Raw genomic sequence first — 19,281 nt, forward strand, 5'->3', positions numbered from 1 at the left:
ACTCATTTAGTGTATAATTCAGTTTTTAGAATAGTCAGGTTTTTAGAATATTTGCAGAAGTTGTACAACCATCACAAAATTAATTTTACACCATTTTTATCACCCACCCAAAAAAAACTTTGTATCCTTTAGAAGTCATCCTTCAGTTCTCTCTGATGCTCCTGGCCTTTGTTACTGTACAAGAAACAACACTTTCTAAACACACACATACAGAGCTAGACTCACAGAGTAGACTCACACGAAAAGTTTAGCTTACCTGAGTTCAACTGTGCTTTCCCAGTAAAACAAATCTACAATGGATCTTCTTGTTCTAGATACGTCATATAAATGGAATTATGTAATAGGTGTGTGGCTTATTATAACTGGCTTTTTTTTGCTTAGCATAGTATTTTTAAGGTTCATTCATGTTGTAGCATGTATCAGTATTTTTTTGTTGCCAAATAATACTGCACTCAGTTGTATGGACTTTATTCAGTCATCAATTGATGGACATTTGGATTGTTTCTACTTTTTGGCTATTATGAACAATGCTTCTGTGAACATTTGTGTACAAGTTTTTATGTAAACATAATGTTTCATTTCTCTTGAGTATATACGGGTAAAATTGCTGATGTGATAACTCTTGCATTTAATCTTTTGAGGATCTGCTAGACTCTTTGCAAAGTGGCTGTACCATTTTACATTCCCACCAGCAATGTATAAGGCTTCCAAATTCTCCACATTCTCAGCAACACTTCTAATAATGTCTTGTAGCTATCCTAGTGGATATGAAGTAGTAATATTGTGGTATTCTTTTGCATTGCCTAATGGCTGGTGATGTTTAACATTTTTTCCGTGTGCTACTGGCTGTGTATATATCTTCTCTGGAGAAATGTTTATTTAGATCCTTTGTCACATTTTAAAAGTGGAGTATTTGCCTTTTTATTATTATTGAGTTAAAATGTTCCTTATAAAGTTCTTTATTTTCTAGATACAAGTTCTTTATCACATGAATCACTTGAAAATATCATCTTCAGTTCTGTCAGTTGTCTTTTCACTTTCTTGTGTTTGTAAGTCCCCTATTGAAGGGGATATTTAGATTGTTTTATTTATTGACAATTTATTGACATTTAGATTATTTTCAGTTTTTGACATCATATGCAGTAATTTAGAAAACATTGTGTACTCTTGCACATAACTTCCTGGCAGTGAAATCACTGGGTTGAAGCAGTTAGAAACATTTAAAATTTTGACCCTCCCAAAAGGTTCTCTCCATTTTTATGTTAAGTTTTAATTTTCTAAAATGGTGCCATCCTGAAACTCTCTGGAAATTATGCCATCTCTGTTTACCATAAAAATGTTTCTCTTATACGTTAAGTTTAAAACCAGTAATGTAAGGAAGTAAAGTTGGCCTAATTTTTGGAGGGTGGGAATCATTCACGTATTTGCTGGTTTCCTAGGAACATCAAAGAAAAACTAAACTAAAATATAAAACTTGCTAAAATATTGCTTTGAAATAAGTCATACTCTAATAGTAGCCACTTTAAAATTATTATAGGATAACCTACAAACTTATAACTAAGGTATTAATTTTTAGAAATTTTAAATTTGTGATTGTGTGCTTCAAAGTTTTAACAAATTAAAATGTCATTATGAATCTGCCAGTAGTTAAAAAAGAGAAAACTGTCATGTTCACTATGTTGATATTCCAAGCCTTCGTATTTCTCATTGTTATTTTATGTAAATGTATATTTCTAAAATCTGTTTTGTTATTACAATTACTACTTTTACCCTCCTCCAAACAAAAATTGGTTAAGGAAATTGATATATATTATTGAGATATAGATTAAGAAATGGAAATATAGAGATTGTATTTGTTAAATAGAAAATGAATGAAAAATAATTTAAAGTTTTGTATTTTTTATAGCTACATACTTTTACATTACTCTTTTACTGCTTACCAGTATTGACACTTTTATTAAAGTAACGTTTTCTAAGAGTTTCACCAAGTAAATTAATATTCCTTTGTTTCATGTCTAAGTTGAAAAGTTTTACTTTTTTGTTTATAAAATGAACTGATTTTAAATAATTAAGTATTCTCTTTAGAGTAATAATTGTCAGATATGAAGTTAATATAGTTTGAGTTTAACAACATTGTCTAGATAAATGAAGTTTTTATTTGAGTGCTTAGAGGTTTCAGCTTTCACTTGTTTGTTATAGAAAATATTTATACATTTTGAATCGGCCTAATCTGTCCTTCCTCCATTTCCTCTTTGACTATGCTTCTAAAATCTCTGAAATGACAATACTCAGAATAAGAGAGGTAGATGAGATAGTGAAAATAAATTGTCAACAAACCAATAGTGTATTCTTTCCCCTAGTCTTGCAACCCTGTCTATATAACAACAAATAAATTATTCAGAAAATAATTAAATGTATAGAATTTTATTTGTTTGACCTCATTTTGTTAGCACACAAATTAAAAACATGAATCTGAGGGCGGCGCCTGTGGCTCAAAGGAGTAGGGCGCCGGACCCATATGCCAGAGGTAGTGGGTTCAAACCCAGGCCCAGTCAAAAACTGCAAAAAAAAGATCTGAGTTTACTGCAGAAGCAGAGTAGTAGAGTAGAATGAGACAGCGGGGTCTCCGACGGCACTTAATTAGCTATACCACCAGAAGCTCTGAAGTATAGGTCCCTTTCTTGTGAAAACAAGACTTTGCACTAATGAACTCTGAGGTGCCCTCAAACCCAAAATAAATGGTTCTATATTTATGATATAGTTTCCTTTTTATTTCTTCTTTTGCCACTTAGAACAATTCAATAGAATTAAGTAAAATTATAAGTAGTCATCCATATTGGGTACCAAATGAGTAGAATTGTTCTGAGCCATGTTAACATCATCCATTGAGTACTAATAAAATAAACCTCATTATTAGAAGTTTTGGGTAATTTTCAAAGGAAATAAAAGGTATAATTCTATTCTTGGCATCTAAAAAATTAAAATAGGAAAGAATGAATCATCAGAAAAAATTATACCTGAGAATCTGAGAGTTTGCTTTGTCTTACAAGCAAGTCAAAGTAGTTTTATTTGTTTTAGCAATCCATTCTAGCAGTGTTTATCGAATGTCTGCCATGTGCCAGGCACAATGCTGAGCAATAGAGATACAGTGTTAATCTCTTTCTGTCATTGAGGAATATTATGGGAACCACTGACTTAAGAATATATACAGGGGGGCTAGAGAATTTTTAAGACAATTTGATTTGTAAGAAAGTTAAGTTCCATAAAGGTAACTTGCCCAGAAATTTACTTAAGACACAAGCTTGGGTGTAATCTCAGCACTCTGGGAGGCCAAGGTGGGTGGATTGCCTGAGCTCAGGAGTTCTAGACCAGCCTGAGCAAGAGCAAGATCCTGTCTCTACTAAATATAGAAAAACTAGCCAGGCATGGTGGGTATGATGTATAGTCCCAGTTACTTGAAAGGCTGAAGCAAGAGGCTTACTTGAGCCCAAGAGTTTGAGGTGAACTGTGACACCAGGGTACTTTATTTTTTGACACCAGGGTACTTTATTTTTTGAAGAATGAATTATAGTGGCAACAGTGATGGAATATGAAATCAAAAGAAATGCCATGTGCTTTCTGTATGCGTGGAATGTGTGCTCTGGCATTCACATGTTTAATATTGTTCCTTTTATAGCCATTGGACATACCAGATGGTCGAAGAGCTCCGCTCCCTGCTCACTATCGGAGCAGTAGTACTCGCAGCATTGATACTCAGACTCCTTCTGTCCAGGAGCGCAGCAGTAGCTGTAGCAGTCATTCACCCTGCATCTCCCCCTTTTGTCCCCCGGAATCCCAGGATGGTAGCCCCTGCTCAACAGAAGATTTGCTCTATGATCGTGATAAAGGTAAGAAAGAATCGTCCACTTAAAGGGTTTCTCACAGGGTCTTGTTCATTACACTTTCTTTGTCTTATGCCATTACATCGTTTTTTTCTTTCATTGAATGGTGAAATTGTAAGATTGGTTAATTTAGGTTTGTTTGTTCATTGGTTTTACATACCCCCTTCTTTGTGACTCACACAAACATCTTCCATAAATGTGTCAGAGAAGCACAGCGCATGGTTCTAAGTGCTAATGCAAGCCATAAAATGGAGTTATGTACAACTTTACATTATATAACACTCAGGTCTTTTCTTTGGTATTGTCCAGAGCCGATGATAATTATGATGGAACTTCTGTTACTCAAGCCCAAGCCTAATGTTAGGTTTGATAATCAAATTGATTTTGGAGTAATTTTTAAAAATTCTATTGGAAGAATGAGTATACTAAGTAGGTAAAGCTCAGTGAGTACCTACAGGACATCAGAGATTACATTATGGTATATAGATGAATTTTTAACTATTGAGAACAATCAAATTTCTTATTGCCCATCAGACCCAAAGTGCTTCTCCATATTCTTCTGTCCTTGTTGCCAGGAACTTGTTTACTACCACTTAACTGCCTTCTTTCTCATTCTGGCCTCTAAGCCCTAGGTATAGAAGGCAATATAGACTATCTAGCTTCTTTCCATCTTCCTTCCTACTTGCAAAGAAACACTAAACTTATTTTTATAACATAAATCAATAGCAACAAAAATGCAAAACATAGAAAAGTTAAAGTTTACAATATCTTACAGGATTTATGTGGTCCTTGTTCAGTTTTGACACTCTCCACCATAGTTTGAAGTATTATTGTTTGTAAAGTGCCTATACCTTAAGTGCTCAGGCAAGTGGATTTTTACACATGTGTATACTAGTGAAACTACTACTAGATTAAGGTATAGATGAAGAAAATTTTTATTATCCCATAAATTTTTTTAGGGCCTTTTCCGAGATAATATCCATCTCTCCACCTGGAAATAACCACTATGCTGACTTCTATCACTATTATTTAGTTTCTCCTTGCTACTGAAATTCATAGGAATAGAATGGTATGATACATATTCTATGTGTCTGACTTCCTTCACTCATTTCACCTAACTTCTGAGATGTTAAATAGAAGCTACCTCGGACTTGGTCTTCTACTTTCACATCTGTGGATGGATCTCAAGAGCTCCCCCTCTCTTACTGACCTTTTCATTATTGAAAGCCTTGTGGACCCCCTTCCTCCATTAAGGATAATATTAAATATAGTACCTCAGGTATCTCTTTTTTTCAAGTAGGAAGTCTTCATTTCTTAGAATGTTAGACTAAGAAACATTCATTTCACTGAGGCATCCTACAAGAGTAAACACCTTTAATAACTTTCTCACAACCATGTTACTATGGATGTTTCATAGTAAAATAAACTAGAAAACACCTTGCTTCCAATGAGAGTCTTTATCTATTTTGAAAATAATGGAAATGTTAACTAATAGTAACTTATTATAGGTTATACAAGTGGTAAATGATGAAACAGGTCTGTCCTAATTGATTCCAGGTATGTATTGATTGATTACAAAACTCATATTCTTTGTTATACCAGTATAAAGGTTATATATAGTTCAAGTTGGCTGCTTTTACTGCTTTTTAACACTTATAGTTAGGGATAAAATAAAAAATAGAAATAATGGTGGCAGTAAGGCTAGGCAATTAATTATGGAGTTTTGTTTCTTCTTTTAAAGTTTAATATTGTGGATAATGGAGAGATGCTGAATTAAAAAGGAAATGTATTTGGAAGATGACAAAAGAATTCCATTTTGATTAATAGTTTGGAAGATTACTTTCAGAGTCTACCAGTGAATATATAGTTAGGAAGCTGATAAATAATTTCTGTAGCTCAGGTGAGGTCTTCACTTAGATCATAAGTTTCAAACAGTATATATTCTTCAGTAACTCTTTTTCCTGAAGATTCATAATCTGTTTATATAGTTTAGGATTTATCCCTAAGACTCTGCCTTTTCTTGGTATGTTTTCCTCTGACCTTCCATCCCAGACATCCACCCGCATAATACTAATGTCTTTTCTTTATACTCTTCCTCATATTTTTTTGTTTAAATATTTAAAATGAAAACTTTGGTGTAGATCATCTCTCCGGTCAACAGGTTTTTCTCCCCTGAGGTTAAAATATGTTTCTTAGTAAAATAGAATGTTAATACCAAGCTCATATCGTTATTGAGGTTAAATGAGATGTTGTAGCAAAGTGCTTACAGAGTCCTTGGTACATAGTAAACACTCCGGAAATTGTGGTAGATGTTGCTGATAGTGATTTTTTAAAAAGAAAACTTCTTTAGAAATTATAGGAGGGCGTTCAGAACATTTGAGACATTTTCCCCCTATATTTATAAGATCACTAATGTTTGAGAATTAAGGCCTCATGACATCAGTTTCTTAATATATACCATATTTCTCTTAGAGGCATTACTTTGTGATTAAGATCAACTTGATATTACTGTTCCTTAGGAAGAAAAAAATGTGTGACCTATTATAATAGGAAATTTCTAGTTCCCAAGGAAATCAAAATGCTATCTTTGGGTGAAGAGAAAATAGAACGTATCCCTTTTATATATATATGTATGTATGCATGTAAGCAACATACGTATTTTGGGATTGGGAGTAAAAGTTTATTTCAACTGATTTTGTACTTTCAGTTTATTTAAAGAACATTTGTTGAGCATTTACTGTCTGTCCGGTACTGTACTAGAGAATGGAAAAATAGAGATGAATAAGATGTGATATCTGTGTTTTTAAGGAATTTATAGTCTAATAGGTATTAGTAGAAATATAACCAAATAATATGCTACAGGGTTTCAATAAAGTTGGTGTGCAGTTTACTATGTTAAAATATTTTAAATTGCACACTAACTTTATATCCACCCTGTGTATATTTAGAATACTAAAAGAACAAAGCAGGAAGTTGTCAATTTTACAATTTCTGTAACTTATTTATGTTGTGTCATTCAAAGTATAGAATAGTCTCTTATTACATCTCTGAGTAAACTCCAAATTCTGTTTTTTTTTAATGATACTAATTATTTCTTACAATTTGTATAAATCATACCTTAGTCCTTTGTTGTTATTTATTTCCAATAAAGGGGGAAAAGTGAGATAAACTTCTTTACAGGTTTTATCATTCCCTGTGAAAACACTATAATTTTGTAGTCAACTAGGATTGATTTGGAGTGCCTTTATATTCTTCATTTGTTGTGGGGAAGTTTGTTCTGTGGAGAATAGCTAGTTCAGACATCCCTGGGAGCCTGGGTAGACATGTTCTCTGAACAGGGAAAGCTGCAGTGACTATATGCCCTCATGAAATATGTGCTAGTGGGCTGATTATTTTTCTAACACTATTTGTTATACTCTTATTCTTTTCCAAAGTTTTCTAACATTTCTGTCTGTTCTTAACATCTGCTCTCCATGAATTGTATATAATTTGAGACATACAGATAATTCAGCACGTTAGTTTTTTTCTTTGGCTATATCAAAGGCAATGCCAGGACAAAAGCCCTCTGACTAGTGAGAAAGTTCCAGCTGTTGACAGACTTATTTCAGGTGAGTCTTGTTTTTTGCTAGATTTTTCCAGAGACATAAAGACTAGAAATAGTGTGGTCATATGTATAAATTTGCCAGCCTAAATAAAATAACCCGATAGCTCTCATCTTGACATTATCAGAATATACCCTAAGAGTTAGCCTAAATTCTTGAATAGTAGTAGCATGTCCAAAATGCAAGGGAGAGAAACAGTCATTTACATAATTCAGATGGCAATGTCAAAATACTAGTTTTTTAAGCAGCTTTGCCAACATTCCTTGATGGTAGCCAGACTGGTGCTAGGCAAGCCACAAAATCTAGACTTCAGTCTGCTACTATCTTTGATCTTTGGCACAGTTAACTTAGGAGTTGTTAGAAAATTCTGCAGTTTTGCAAAATATTTTGGAAATATTGATTATTGTAATCATGAAGTAAATGGAACCATTTTGCTCTGGCCAAGTAGTGAGAGTTGTATTCCAAGAGTTTATAAATTGATGACTTGTAGTTTAAACTATATTTTCCTAAAGGAACAATGTGTGTTATGTGGATACAGTTTTCCCAAGCTAATGCACATAAGCCTATTTAACTCATACTGTGATTTTACTCATGAATATTGCTAAACTTTGGGTGTTGGGACTGTCCTTCATCCCAAGAGAGAAAATGAAAAGCGTTATCTTGTCTTTTGAGGGTCTAGGGATGACCCTAAACAGACTGTTGAAATAGGTGGGTTTCAGGCTCTTTTCATTCCTTTCTATATACTTTTTAACTTCATTTGTATTTATCTGTAGTGCTGTATTTCTTCTTAACCCTTTCTTGACTTGCCCTTACTATGGTTTAATTTTCTTTTAAGTAGCAAAATGACCAACATTTTATGGCACTTTTCTTTTTGGATTTTATATTGTGAAAATAGATAATGAATTTATCTATTTAGTCATAATACCTTGGAAAATCAAGGTAACTGATTTTTAAAATCAAGTTTACTGTTTTTTAACCTGGATCTGTTGATTAAAAGATTCTCTCTATATGGTTCCAGGATGCTTATTATCCTAGAAGAACCTCTTGATGATAAAATTACAGAGTATAAAGATACTGTTTAAAGGAATTATTCCATAATTTAAAATTGACCTATTCTAGAATTATGTCCCTAAAGTCATTTTCCTTGTTTCTCTTTTTCAAAACAATATCTAAAATTACAACAGCACAAAATAAACATACAGTATATGCCCCCTTCTCCTCTTTCTGAAAATAGTGATGGCAGATACTATGATAACTCTCTGTGGATATGTTATTATTCCTAATTCAAAACTAATAAATAATAACTAATAAGTAAACGCTTAATAAATAAACAACCCAGTTTTAGCTCAATCTAGAACATAAGCAAATCCCAAATTTTTAACATCTCTGCATATATATTTCTCTCAATCTCCTCCATTTACCTGGATATAAGCTCCAACAAAAGCACATAACCTTATTTTGTTCACTGCTTTATCTTCAGCTAAGCCATGGTCAAGTGTTCAGTAGAGATTTTTTGAGTTTTTTTTTCTTTTTTTTTGAGATAGATTCTTACTTTGTTGCCCTGGGTAGAGTGCCATGGTGTCATTCATCACAGGAACCTCAAACTCTTGGGTTCCAGTGATCCTCTTGCCTCAGCCTCCTGAGCAGCTGGCATTACAGGAGTCCACCACAATGCCCAGCTGTTTTTAGATACAGGGTCTCACTGTAGTTCAGGCTGGTCTTGAACTCTTGAGCTCAGGCAATCCAACTGCCTCAGCATCCTAGAATGCTGGGATTACAGGGGTGAGCCACTGTGCCTGGCCTGAGTATTCTTTTAAGATCTTTCTTTAATATATGTCTGTTTTTTGAAGGATGTATTTTTGTAGCTATGTTGAAAACAACTATCTTTTTGAGTTGTTAAATTATATATGTTACACTTTTAATGTTCATGAAAAATATGATACTCTTTAAAAAATAGAGAATGATAAAGAATAGACAAACTAAGGTTATACTAACTTAGTGATAGGCTTTTGGTAGGAAAGAAGCCATGGAGTTCAAATTTCCTGTTGAAATTTGAGGAAAGAAAGTAACTTGGCTAAAACTTGTCTCATCTTTCATTATCGCTGTTGGTCATGTTGGTAACAAGTGAACTCTATGACTGAGGAGAAAATAATACGGTATCAACTAAGTTAGGGGAAAAGGTACTCATATGGACTTTTCCTCTTTGTTACCTTTTGTTTTCCTCTGAGAAGAAGTATCACCTTATAGGGGCCACTCTTTACACTTAACCTCCTTGTGACACTAACAGAAGGCAGACCCAATGAAGCAGTACCTTGAGCTTTAAGCCTTTTGTTAGACACATAGAATGTTAGATTGGAAGGAACTTGATCATCTTATTCAACCTCCTCATATCTCTAATGAAGACACTAGAGTTGAGAAAGATCAAAACTTAGTCAAAACAGGTAGCATAATATTAATGAACCTTGACTCTGGGCTAGCCCGGTTAAATGCCTGCTCTACCACTTACTGATTATATATCCTTCAACAAGTTACTCAACCTCACTGTACTTCAATTTCATTACCTGTAAATTGGGGATAGTTGCCTCATGAGATTGTTAAGGTGATTACATGTGCTCAGGTGATTTTTTTTTTTATTTCCTTTCACAATCCTATAGGTAGGTGACATTGTCATTATTTAAAGGATAGTGAGTCTGAGAGTTGGAAAAATTAACTTTTCTGACTTCTGTGCAGTCTACACGGCAGCAGAGATCTTCTGTAGGAACATCATACTTTACCTTGCTGCCTTTGCAGAAAGAAAAGCCTATTTTATATAGGCATTCAGCTGTGAAAGGACCTGGTGTGTAGAAAACAGCAAGAGATTGTATGGCTCCACACCCATGCAGGGGTCAGTTGTGGAGAGTCAAAGCAGTGGGAGTGGAGAAGTAGAAAGACCGGTATTTTGTAAGGGCCCTTGTAGGTCTTGCTAAGAGAAATGAAAAGCCAAGCAAAGATCTTTTTTTTGGCTTTTTTAAGTCCTTTTTCATAAAGGACATGATCAGCTTAAGAACTATAACTGAGGTGGAAATGCAAGTGGAGAAAATAGGATAAGATAAGATGCTGTTTTAATAGTCTAGTCCTGTGACTTTACACATCCTTGTCAGCAATTTTGAATCTGTATCCCTAATATAGGTTCATGTATTTCTGTTTTATATATGCATAATTCATTCAAACTAAGTGTTCATAAAATTTACTTTTAAAGATAAAAAGTAAGAGGCGGCACCTGTGGCACAGTGGAGTAGGGCACCAGCCCCATATGCCAGAGGTGGCAGGTTCAAACCCAGCCCCGGCCAAAAACTGCAAAAAAAAAAAAAAAAAAAAGATAAAAAGTAAATATGTATAAATGTCCTAATAATTTTTTCCTACATGTCATCAGATTGTTTTGTGCATCTCAGGTGAGAGATCACAGATGTGGGACAAAGATAAGGAAAGGTAGCAAGGGCAGAGGGACTGGAGCAAAGGGGCTAAAAAGAATCAACGGCATTTGGTAGCTGATTAGATGTCTAAGGGTGAGGAAGGAGAAGGGGATGAGGATAATAGTAAAGTTCTCATGAAGTTCCAGCCTGAGGAGATGTGAAAAATGATTACCTCCATTAAAAAGGTAGTGAATGTTGGAATATAGTATGTTCACTATTCAGTAGCATTGATTTTAATTTCAGGGTGGTAGATGTCAATATAGTTAGAGGATGCCATGATGAGCTGGCAGCATTCATACTAGACAGTCATAGAGCGGGAAAATCTGGTACTCCAAATATTATTCTGCTTCCCTGCTAGAAACAAAATTTTATCTTTGTATACCTGAATAGAGAGTGTGCAAATCTGTTATCATCATTCATTACAGTATATTAGATCTATTATAGTGAATATAGTATAATGATAAACCGAAGGTTCCATGTTGGTTTCTGACTAAATATGTTATACCATTTCCCTAATACCTTCCTTTTGAAAGGAAGAAAATAATAAATTGTATCTGTTTCACTAAAACTACATTTATAGCATTTTGCTTTGCTTTCTATATGTCTTGCACATAGTAAGTGCTCAGTGAATATTTAAGTGAACATTTAAAATTACAGTGAAATTTTTATTATAAGTTCAAGAGTTCTTTTTTTTACTGTAGAATACTTTAGGAACAGTTTAATATGAACAGTGTATTTCAGTTCTTTTTAAAACCAATATTCCTAGAAATTTTATTATTTAATAAGCTTGAGAATATCAAAACTAAGATTATATTACAGTGATTTTCCTAAGATATTTAAATGCATTGTTTTATGAGATATAAAATATTTTGTGTAATCTGAAATTTATTTTTGTTTAGTTTTACCATTGTGATTTATACTGACAAGAAGCATGATTTTAGTCTATAAATTGATTTAAGAACAATCTTCAGTAAAGCTGTTTGCTTTCAGAGTGAGTAGTTACCGTCAGCAACTCCTAAGTCAAATTTGTAGATAATAATCAGCCTTGTTCTGCATATCAAGATTATGTTGTGGAAGAAACTTTGTACTTACATACTGAGTACACAAAAACAAAGGAACAACTATAATTTGTTTAATTCGTAAAGTGATATCAATTCACTTAATATTTACAGAGTAATAAATGACTAAAATATAAAATAAAACATTTCCTACATGTAGCAAGTGGGTCTGACGTTTTGAATTTAAGTTGAGTCCCAGTTATTCAAGAATCAATCTGATTTGGAGTGAAGTTCAAAAATATACATGGTAAAAGGTTATAATGTCATTTTTTCCCTTACCCTTTGTTGAATGCCGATCTAAAAGAGATTTTACATGTAACTGATGTCTTGTTTTATTAAAATTCTATAGCATTCTTATAATGAGGTAACTTAAAAAATTTTGAGAAAACCTTGAGGCAATTTGTATAAAGCAAATGTTCTCCTTATTAACTTAAAAAATTTTGAGAAAACCTTGAGGCAATTTGTATAAAGCAAATATTCTCCTTACTTGTAAGTTCCCTGTTTGTTAGAATTAACTAAAAATGCAGGTCATTAAATACAGTTAGTAATGCTACCTAGTTCTTAAAGTTTATGGCCAAGAAATGCTATGAAGTAGTGTTTTTCCTGATTTTATTAGGCTATCAAATCACACTGTAATTGATAATTTCATTTCCTGAAGCAAGTAATTTTAAACTAGAGTGATAATTTTGGTTAGATCCCATTTAGTCAATCATATATCTAATCTGACTATCTTGGCTAAATTTTATGCTTTTATTATGATTTTAATTATGTCACTGAACACTATATTCCTTGTGAATATAATGGGAAGGATAAAATAAGAATTGCATTCTGTTAGTGCTATACATACTATAAAAATAACAATAGTCCTTCTGCATGCTTTAGGCATTAATTTTAATTTCAGGATAATAGATTTCTGTAAGTTAAAGGATGCCATGATGAACTGACAGCATTCGTAGTAGACAGTCACAAACCTGGAGAGTATGGTGATACTCCAAATATTATTCTGCTTCCCTGCTAGAAAAAAAAATTTATTTTTGTGTACCTAAATAGAATTGGATTATGCAAATCTATTAAAATGATACTTCCTTAACTCTCTTTTCCTAATAGAGACTGGAATAGGCACTTAATTTTTGAGTGGTTCACTGTTTTTCATTTGCAAATGAGAAATGTTGTGTTTCTTCTACTATTATAATAACATTGAGAGCTTACTGTATTTCAGGCACTATCCTAAACCTTTTATATTACATTTTTTCACAGCTATCATGTCAGTATTTACTTCCATTTTATAGGTCAGAAAGCAGCGGGATCATATTTACCATAGGTCATAAAGGTAGGCCTAGGTAGAAGTCAGGTAGCCTGCATCTAAACTGATATTTTTAACTTGTTCCCAATTTGGTCTCAAATTGGGTTGTACTTCAGTTGCACTTGGGAGCTCTACTGTAAAATAAAATTTAACAAAAAAAGCAATGCTCAGCTTCTCCCCAGACTAATTAAATCAGAATCTTTTATGGATCTTTACATATATTATTGTTTTTAAATACTGGAATTATGTCACAGAGCTTAATACGCAAAAAATAATGAAGATTGTTTATTGAGAGATATGTTTCTATATGAAATTCTAAACTTAATAACTTCTCTGATTTTTTTCAAGCTTTAATTCATTATCATATGTTTAAAAATAATTTGGCAAGCTACTTTATTTTAATGGTAAATGTAACATACACATGTAAGTATAATCGTTTATAATAAAGTCACATTTTTCTGTACTCTTTATTTTTAGAGTTGGGTGATTCTGTTATAAATAAGAGACTATTGTAAATATAGAAAGATAAATAATCATATTCATTACATTTAATTTTATTAATTGACATTGGCTATGATGTTATAAGACCATAGAGTAACATTTAACTTAATCTCAGCAGTATTTCTAGTTAGGAGTTTAGATTACCATGAGGCTTTTCATCTTGTATCTCTTGAGTAGCCTTACCTCATATTTATAATGTTCTATTGAAATGTGGTTATTCAACACAGAGTTTTGAATGAATAAGTGATTTATTATATATTCAAGTCTGAAATGAATAGAATAGGTTGGTCATGTTGGTTGTTTCTAAATTATGCCACTTTGTAAAGCAAAAAGTATTGTCTGTTCAAACTATTAATAAAATTGTGAGAAAAATACTATGGTAAAGCTGATGATATAGTAAGAAATAGAACACAGAAGACTGTAACTGTCAAAGATGGCTTTTCTTACATGATTATGGCATGTATTCTTAACTACTAACATGGTTACATCCATGCTGATGGCACAAAAGACTTGTCAGGAGCATTGAGCGGGTGGTTTTAGACCGATAATGCACATTCTGTGTGGGCTGTGTGGTGCCTAGCAGTAAGCCATGAAGGTATCTCATGCCTTATCTACTTACTCATATTCTTGATCTCATGTCTTTACTCTGCATAGCTTATTGCTGTTTGGATAGTCAGTCTATTTTTGTTATTACACCAAATTCAAGGCCTCATTCTCACCAGGTTTTAATCATGGATCAGTCTTGTCTAGCCTAGCTCAAATAGAGGTAAATTCAGACCTTTACTCAGGCTAACAATGCTTTGCTTCAGTCTAAGACAGAAAGTCATATTCCCTCTCCTCCCATTTGTTTAAGAAAGATAAAGAATAAATGTTGAATTTAAGATAGTCCTCAAATCTGAATGGTATATGAAGAAACCTCATTCTAAGACTTAATTCTTTCTAAGAATATGGGGACATGCATAACAGTAATAGAGAAATTTTATGATTTTTCTAGTTTTCCTGATAGTTTGACCTTGTTATTTTGCAGACAATATTGTTCCAGCCAGAAATATAACCATATTTATATATAAACACAGATCTATATTCTCAAGACTAGTATGGATGCTCTTTGAATCATTTACAAAACAAAATATTAATGTGGATCCAGGGTCAACTTTCTAAGCGTGTATTACACTTCATTAATGATGATGAAAACATTCTTTTTTACTCAGTTTCTGAATGTTGGACTATATTCTGTATCCTAAACTAAAGCAACTTATCAAAAATGCAACAAACATAATTATGGTACTAGTGCTATCTTTCAAATAGATTAAAATGATGTATCTCAATAGATTATGTGCTTAGTATTTTAGCAGTGGGAATTGTATTTATACAAGTATGTTACTGACTTTACAACTGGCATCTTACAAAGATAACAACACATTTTGGTGGATTTGAATTTCCAAAATCCTTTGCCAGGAGGGTAAGGGAGAAACTATGTATAGGTTTTATGGCTTTTCATGAATAGAGCATTTTCTTTCTAGAGAAAAATATGAGGAAAACATGTTAAATAGAGATGTTTTGAGATTTCTCTGGTCTTTCAGTAGCAGAAATACACAGTGCTGAAAAAGCCCTTTTATAGAGGTATTTTAAAGGGAAAATTGTGAGCAAATTACGTTTTTTATGATAGGCAGGTGGAAAGAAGTGTGTTATAAACCTGTTTCTTCCCCTCCATGAAATCTTACAATAATCTTCTATAATTGCAGAAATCTTACTATAAACACATGTTATTCATGTGTTTATAGTAAGATTTATATAATCTTTATAAATCTTTATATAATCTGCAAAGAATTTTCGTAGTGAAAATAAAATTTTCAGTTAAATTGGACAGTGAGAATGCATGTGGAGAACTCTGTATCATTATAATCTGATGTAAATCTTTGGTAGAATTTAAGCATATTATTCTATTCTTTTGAAACTTGGAAATACATGATAAATAACATGTTTTTTTCAGGATTATGACTCTACTTAATATAAAATGCAGTTTTCTGAGCCAAAATTTCCTTCTTTTATGTTCTAGGGTATTTTAGATTACTGTTGCATTAAAGTTTTATTTAGAAGAAATGTACAACACAAAGGTGTTAGAAATAGCTTTGCAATAAAGGAGGCTCTCTGGTGGAAGCACTGGGGGCAGTAGTGGATACATTGTGCTAAAGGCTGTTTGTTTGGAAATCAAGTTTAATTTAAAAGAGCTTTCACTCACTAGTTAATATGACTGCTTTAAATTTACAGACAGTGGGAGTAGCTCACCGTTACCCAAGTATGCCTCATCTCCCAAACCAAACAACAGCTACATGTTCAAACGAGAGCCCCCAGAGGGATGTGAGCGAGTGAAGGTCTTTGAGGAAATGGCGTAAGTAATGTCTTTTCTATCAGCTGGGATCTGCAAAGCTGTAAAGCTTTTTTATTGAGACCAGTTGATTATAGATGAATCAACTACTCTATCCAGCTGATACTATGTTTCAAAAGCAAATTAATGTAAAGAGCATTGAATAGGCCAGGGGTTCTCAACCTGTGGATCACAACCCACAGGAACAGTATTATAGGGCTGCAGCATTAGGAAGGTTGAGACCCACTGGAATAGGCAAAAGAGATCTTTTTGAAAGAGAATTGGAGTTTATATGCCAGAAATGTATAAGCCCATACAAAGAAACTTGGAAATTTATCCTTACTATCTAAAAGGTCTGTTTTTAATAATTAAGAATTATCCCTTCAAGAACTCTGTTTAATTTAGATAGTTAACAAAAAGACCTTTGGAAGCAAAATTAACATCTGTGTGACTAACCTAAAGGCAGTCAGTATATTCCATAAGCCAGAGGGAAGTTAGTCTCTTTCCCTATAGACATATCTTACATGTTAACTCATTAAATTCTGACTTTGTATTCATAGGGGTTTTGTTTTTGTTTGTTTGTTTTTTTTTGATATTTCAGTGTGTATAAGTTAGAAATGAAATGAGAAAAAGATGTTCGTGCTATAAGCACTGGAAAGGGTAGCTTAGAAGAAAACTGTGTGGCTCTTGGAAGCACTTACTCTTTTGTCCCAGTGCAGGTGCCTAGTGGAGGCTGCTCTACTCTTGCAACCTAGAAAGGGATGGACATCAGACTTGCAAGAGTTGATGGCTTAGCTCCCAGGAGAGGGAGGAGAGGAAGGGATTATAGATCCTGCTCTGTTGGGCTGACTGGCTCTTTGAGAGACCACTGAAACCCTACTCCCTCCTTTATGCTAGTGATGGAAGTATCTCTGGAGATGCAGAGAAAAGGTAGAAATGCTCTAAACTGCCTACATAATGGGGTAACGATCCCACCCCAGTCAACTTTTTCTTAACAGAAAATATTATCCTAACCTTGTATAATCTCAGCTATAATGTAGGAGATTTTTCCACATTCCTAAGTGATTAAAAGAAAACTAAAGATCTCCATAAAAATGTATTGGCCAGTCCTCCTGAAAATCCTTTTGTCTCAGATATCACTTCAGTGCTGTGTACATGAATAGTCTGCCAGCTGACTTGTGCTATGGAAGATGTTTACCCCTCTGTGTACACTTAACCCATCGCCTGCCATTCACATTTTAGCTGTTTTAGATAACTCCAGTTGATTCAGAAAGTACTTTTTAGTTACTATAAACCTAATTTTGTTTTATGGTTTTAGGTCTCGTCCACCTGTCTCGGCCCCTCTCTTTTCATGTCCTGACAAAAACAAGGTTAATTTCATCCCAACCGGATCAGCTTTCTGTCCCGTAAAACTTCTAGGCCCTCTCTTACCTGCCTCTGATCTGATGCTCAAGAACTCTCCTAACTCTGGCCAGAGCTCAGCTCTGGCAGCTCTGACCGTTGAGCAGCTCTCATCCCGGGTTTCCTTTACATCTCTTTCTGATGACACCAGCGCAGCAGGCTCCACAGAGGCCTCTGTTCAACAGCCATCCCAGCAGCAGCAACAGCTCCTGCAGGAATTGCAGGGTGAAGAACACATCTCTGCTCAGAACTATGTGATCATCTAAAACGAAGGGGGAGCTGGTCTCCACCATATTATATGTTCCATGGATTAGGAACAAGATCTCAGACATCTGTCTGCATGGAGTGATAAACTTTCTGAACACCACCACCAACAACAAAATACTTATCAGCCTAATAAAGTATCTCTTTAACACTGATCTTGGCAGGGACGGAACTCCTATTCAGCAGTTTTGTGGAAAGCAGTAATGCTTGCAAAACATGTGTCATTTGGCATTTTAAGTGGAGACTATGCATTTCATAGTATGTTTGACAGATTAGTACTGTGTCCTGTATTTTGTTCCAAATTCTTCAGTATAAATAAGCTCTATATCAAAAAGTTGCCTGTCTAAATAGAAAATGTCTTGCTGTGTTTTGTCCTATGGAAAATACTGTACTTCAGGATTATGTTTACAATTGATCCAGGTGTTTGTTTCTAACTTCTTTAATACATACAATGCAAAAAAAAAAAAAAAAATGGCCACAACAGTTGCACAGTGCCCACCCTATGGCCTAGCTTCAGGTACTTCAGTTGAAGTCTAAACTCAGGTAACTTGGAATGTATAATCATATTGGGATATTAAATATTTCACAGCTACAAAGCTAAAGAGGGAACATCACTCTTTTGCCTTTTCTTATTTTATGCGTTTCCCTTTCCTCATTACATTCCACATTCTTATTAGAATAAAAAGTGCATTCAACCCTAGGAGAATGATAATCCTGGACATGGGTGAACATGAGGAGAACCAGCAATCTGTGGTGTTTGACATCACTTTCGTCATGTGGTTACAAGTAAAACAACTGTTGTATTCACTGTTTCAACGTGTGTAAAAGTGGCTTTTTTAAAAGTTCAGGTGTTGCTCAGTTAAGGACTCTTAACAATGTTGCAAATGAAGTATTCATTACTAGACTGTACATAAACATTCCACAGTGTGTGTGATGAACTTTAAAGACAAGAATGTCTCGATTTAATTTCAAACCAAGTGAAGTGTTTGACAGGGGATGGTTGAGATTTTTTGTTCTATGTTGGCCATCAGGGTCATAAATGTTGCCATTTTATCTAAAAATATATTTATGTTTAGTTTCTCTTTTAGAAATTCTTTAATGTACAGGTTAAAAAGTGATGTACTTTAGATTATTGTTTTCCTCAAGAAGTTTATATGAATTGCATTCACATAAAGAAAATACTTACACCTCTTGAATAGTTTTATTAAGATTTGGGATGTGTGAAGTAGAGAATAAATCCAAATAAATAATCTTGAACTTGCAGACTTGACATAGGTTCTTTACACAGTGTGGAGAGAGCCCTCAGTTCTGACTGCTCAGTGGGGGGCTTAACTCTCAGGCCTTGTTTTCTGCAGCACAAGGCCAGAATCCAAAAGTAAAGGGAAGCTTCTGTATTTTTATTCCATTCCTTTCAGTTCAGTAATACCTAGAGTTGTTTCATCTGCACCTAA

General features: G+C 33.8%; 1 protein-coding gene across 2 annotated transcripts in view; it reads left to right on the forward strand.

Moving 5' to 3' along the window:
• The window catches only part of GLCCI1 (glucocorticoid induced 1), a 126,504-nt gene extending 107,858 nt beyond the window's left edge, over positions 1–18,646 (forward strand). The window contains exons 6-8 of one of the 2 annotated variants that reach the window (XM_003782704.2): positions 3,677–3,887; positions 16,069–16,189; positions 17,484–18,646. In XM_003782704.2, coding sequence (XP_003782752.1) covers positions 3,677–3,887; positions 16,069–16,189; positions 17,484–17,832 — 681 coding nt within the window. In that variant the 3' untranslated portion in view covers positions 17,833–18,646. The remainder of the gene's footprint in view (positions 1–3,676; positions 3,888–16,068; positions 16,190–17,483) is intronic. The other variant, XM_023518845.1, reaches the window with a different exon arrangement.
• The last annotated feature ends 635 nt before the right edge of the window (positions 18,647–19,281 follow it).

The sequence above is a fragment of the Otolemur garnettii genome, unplaced genomic scaffold (genome assembly GCF_000181295.1).
Source record: "Otolemur garnettii isolate 467f Iridium unplaced genomic scaffold, OtoGar3 scaffold00005, whole genome shotgun sequence".
In the NCBI taxonomy this organism is placed as follows: Eukaryota; Metazoa; Chordata; class Mammalia; order Primates; family Galagidae; genus Otolemur; species Otolemur garnettii.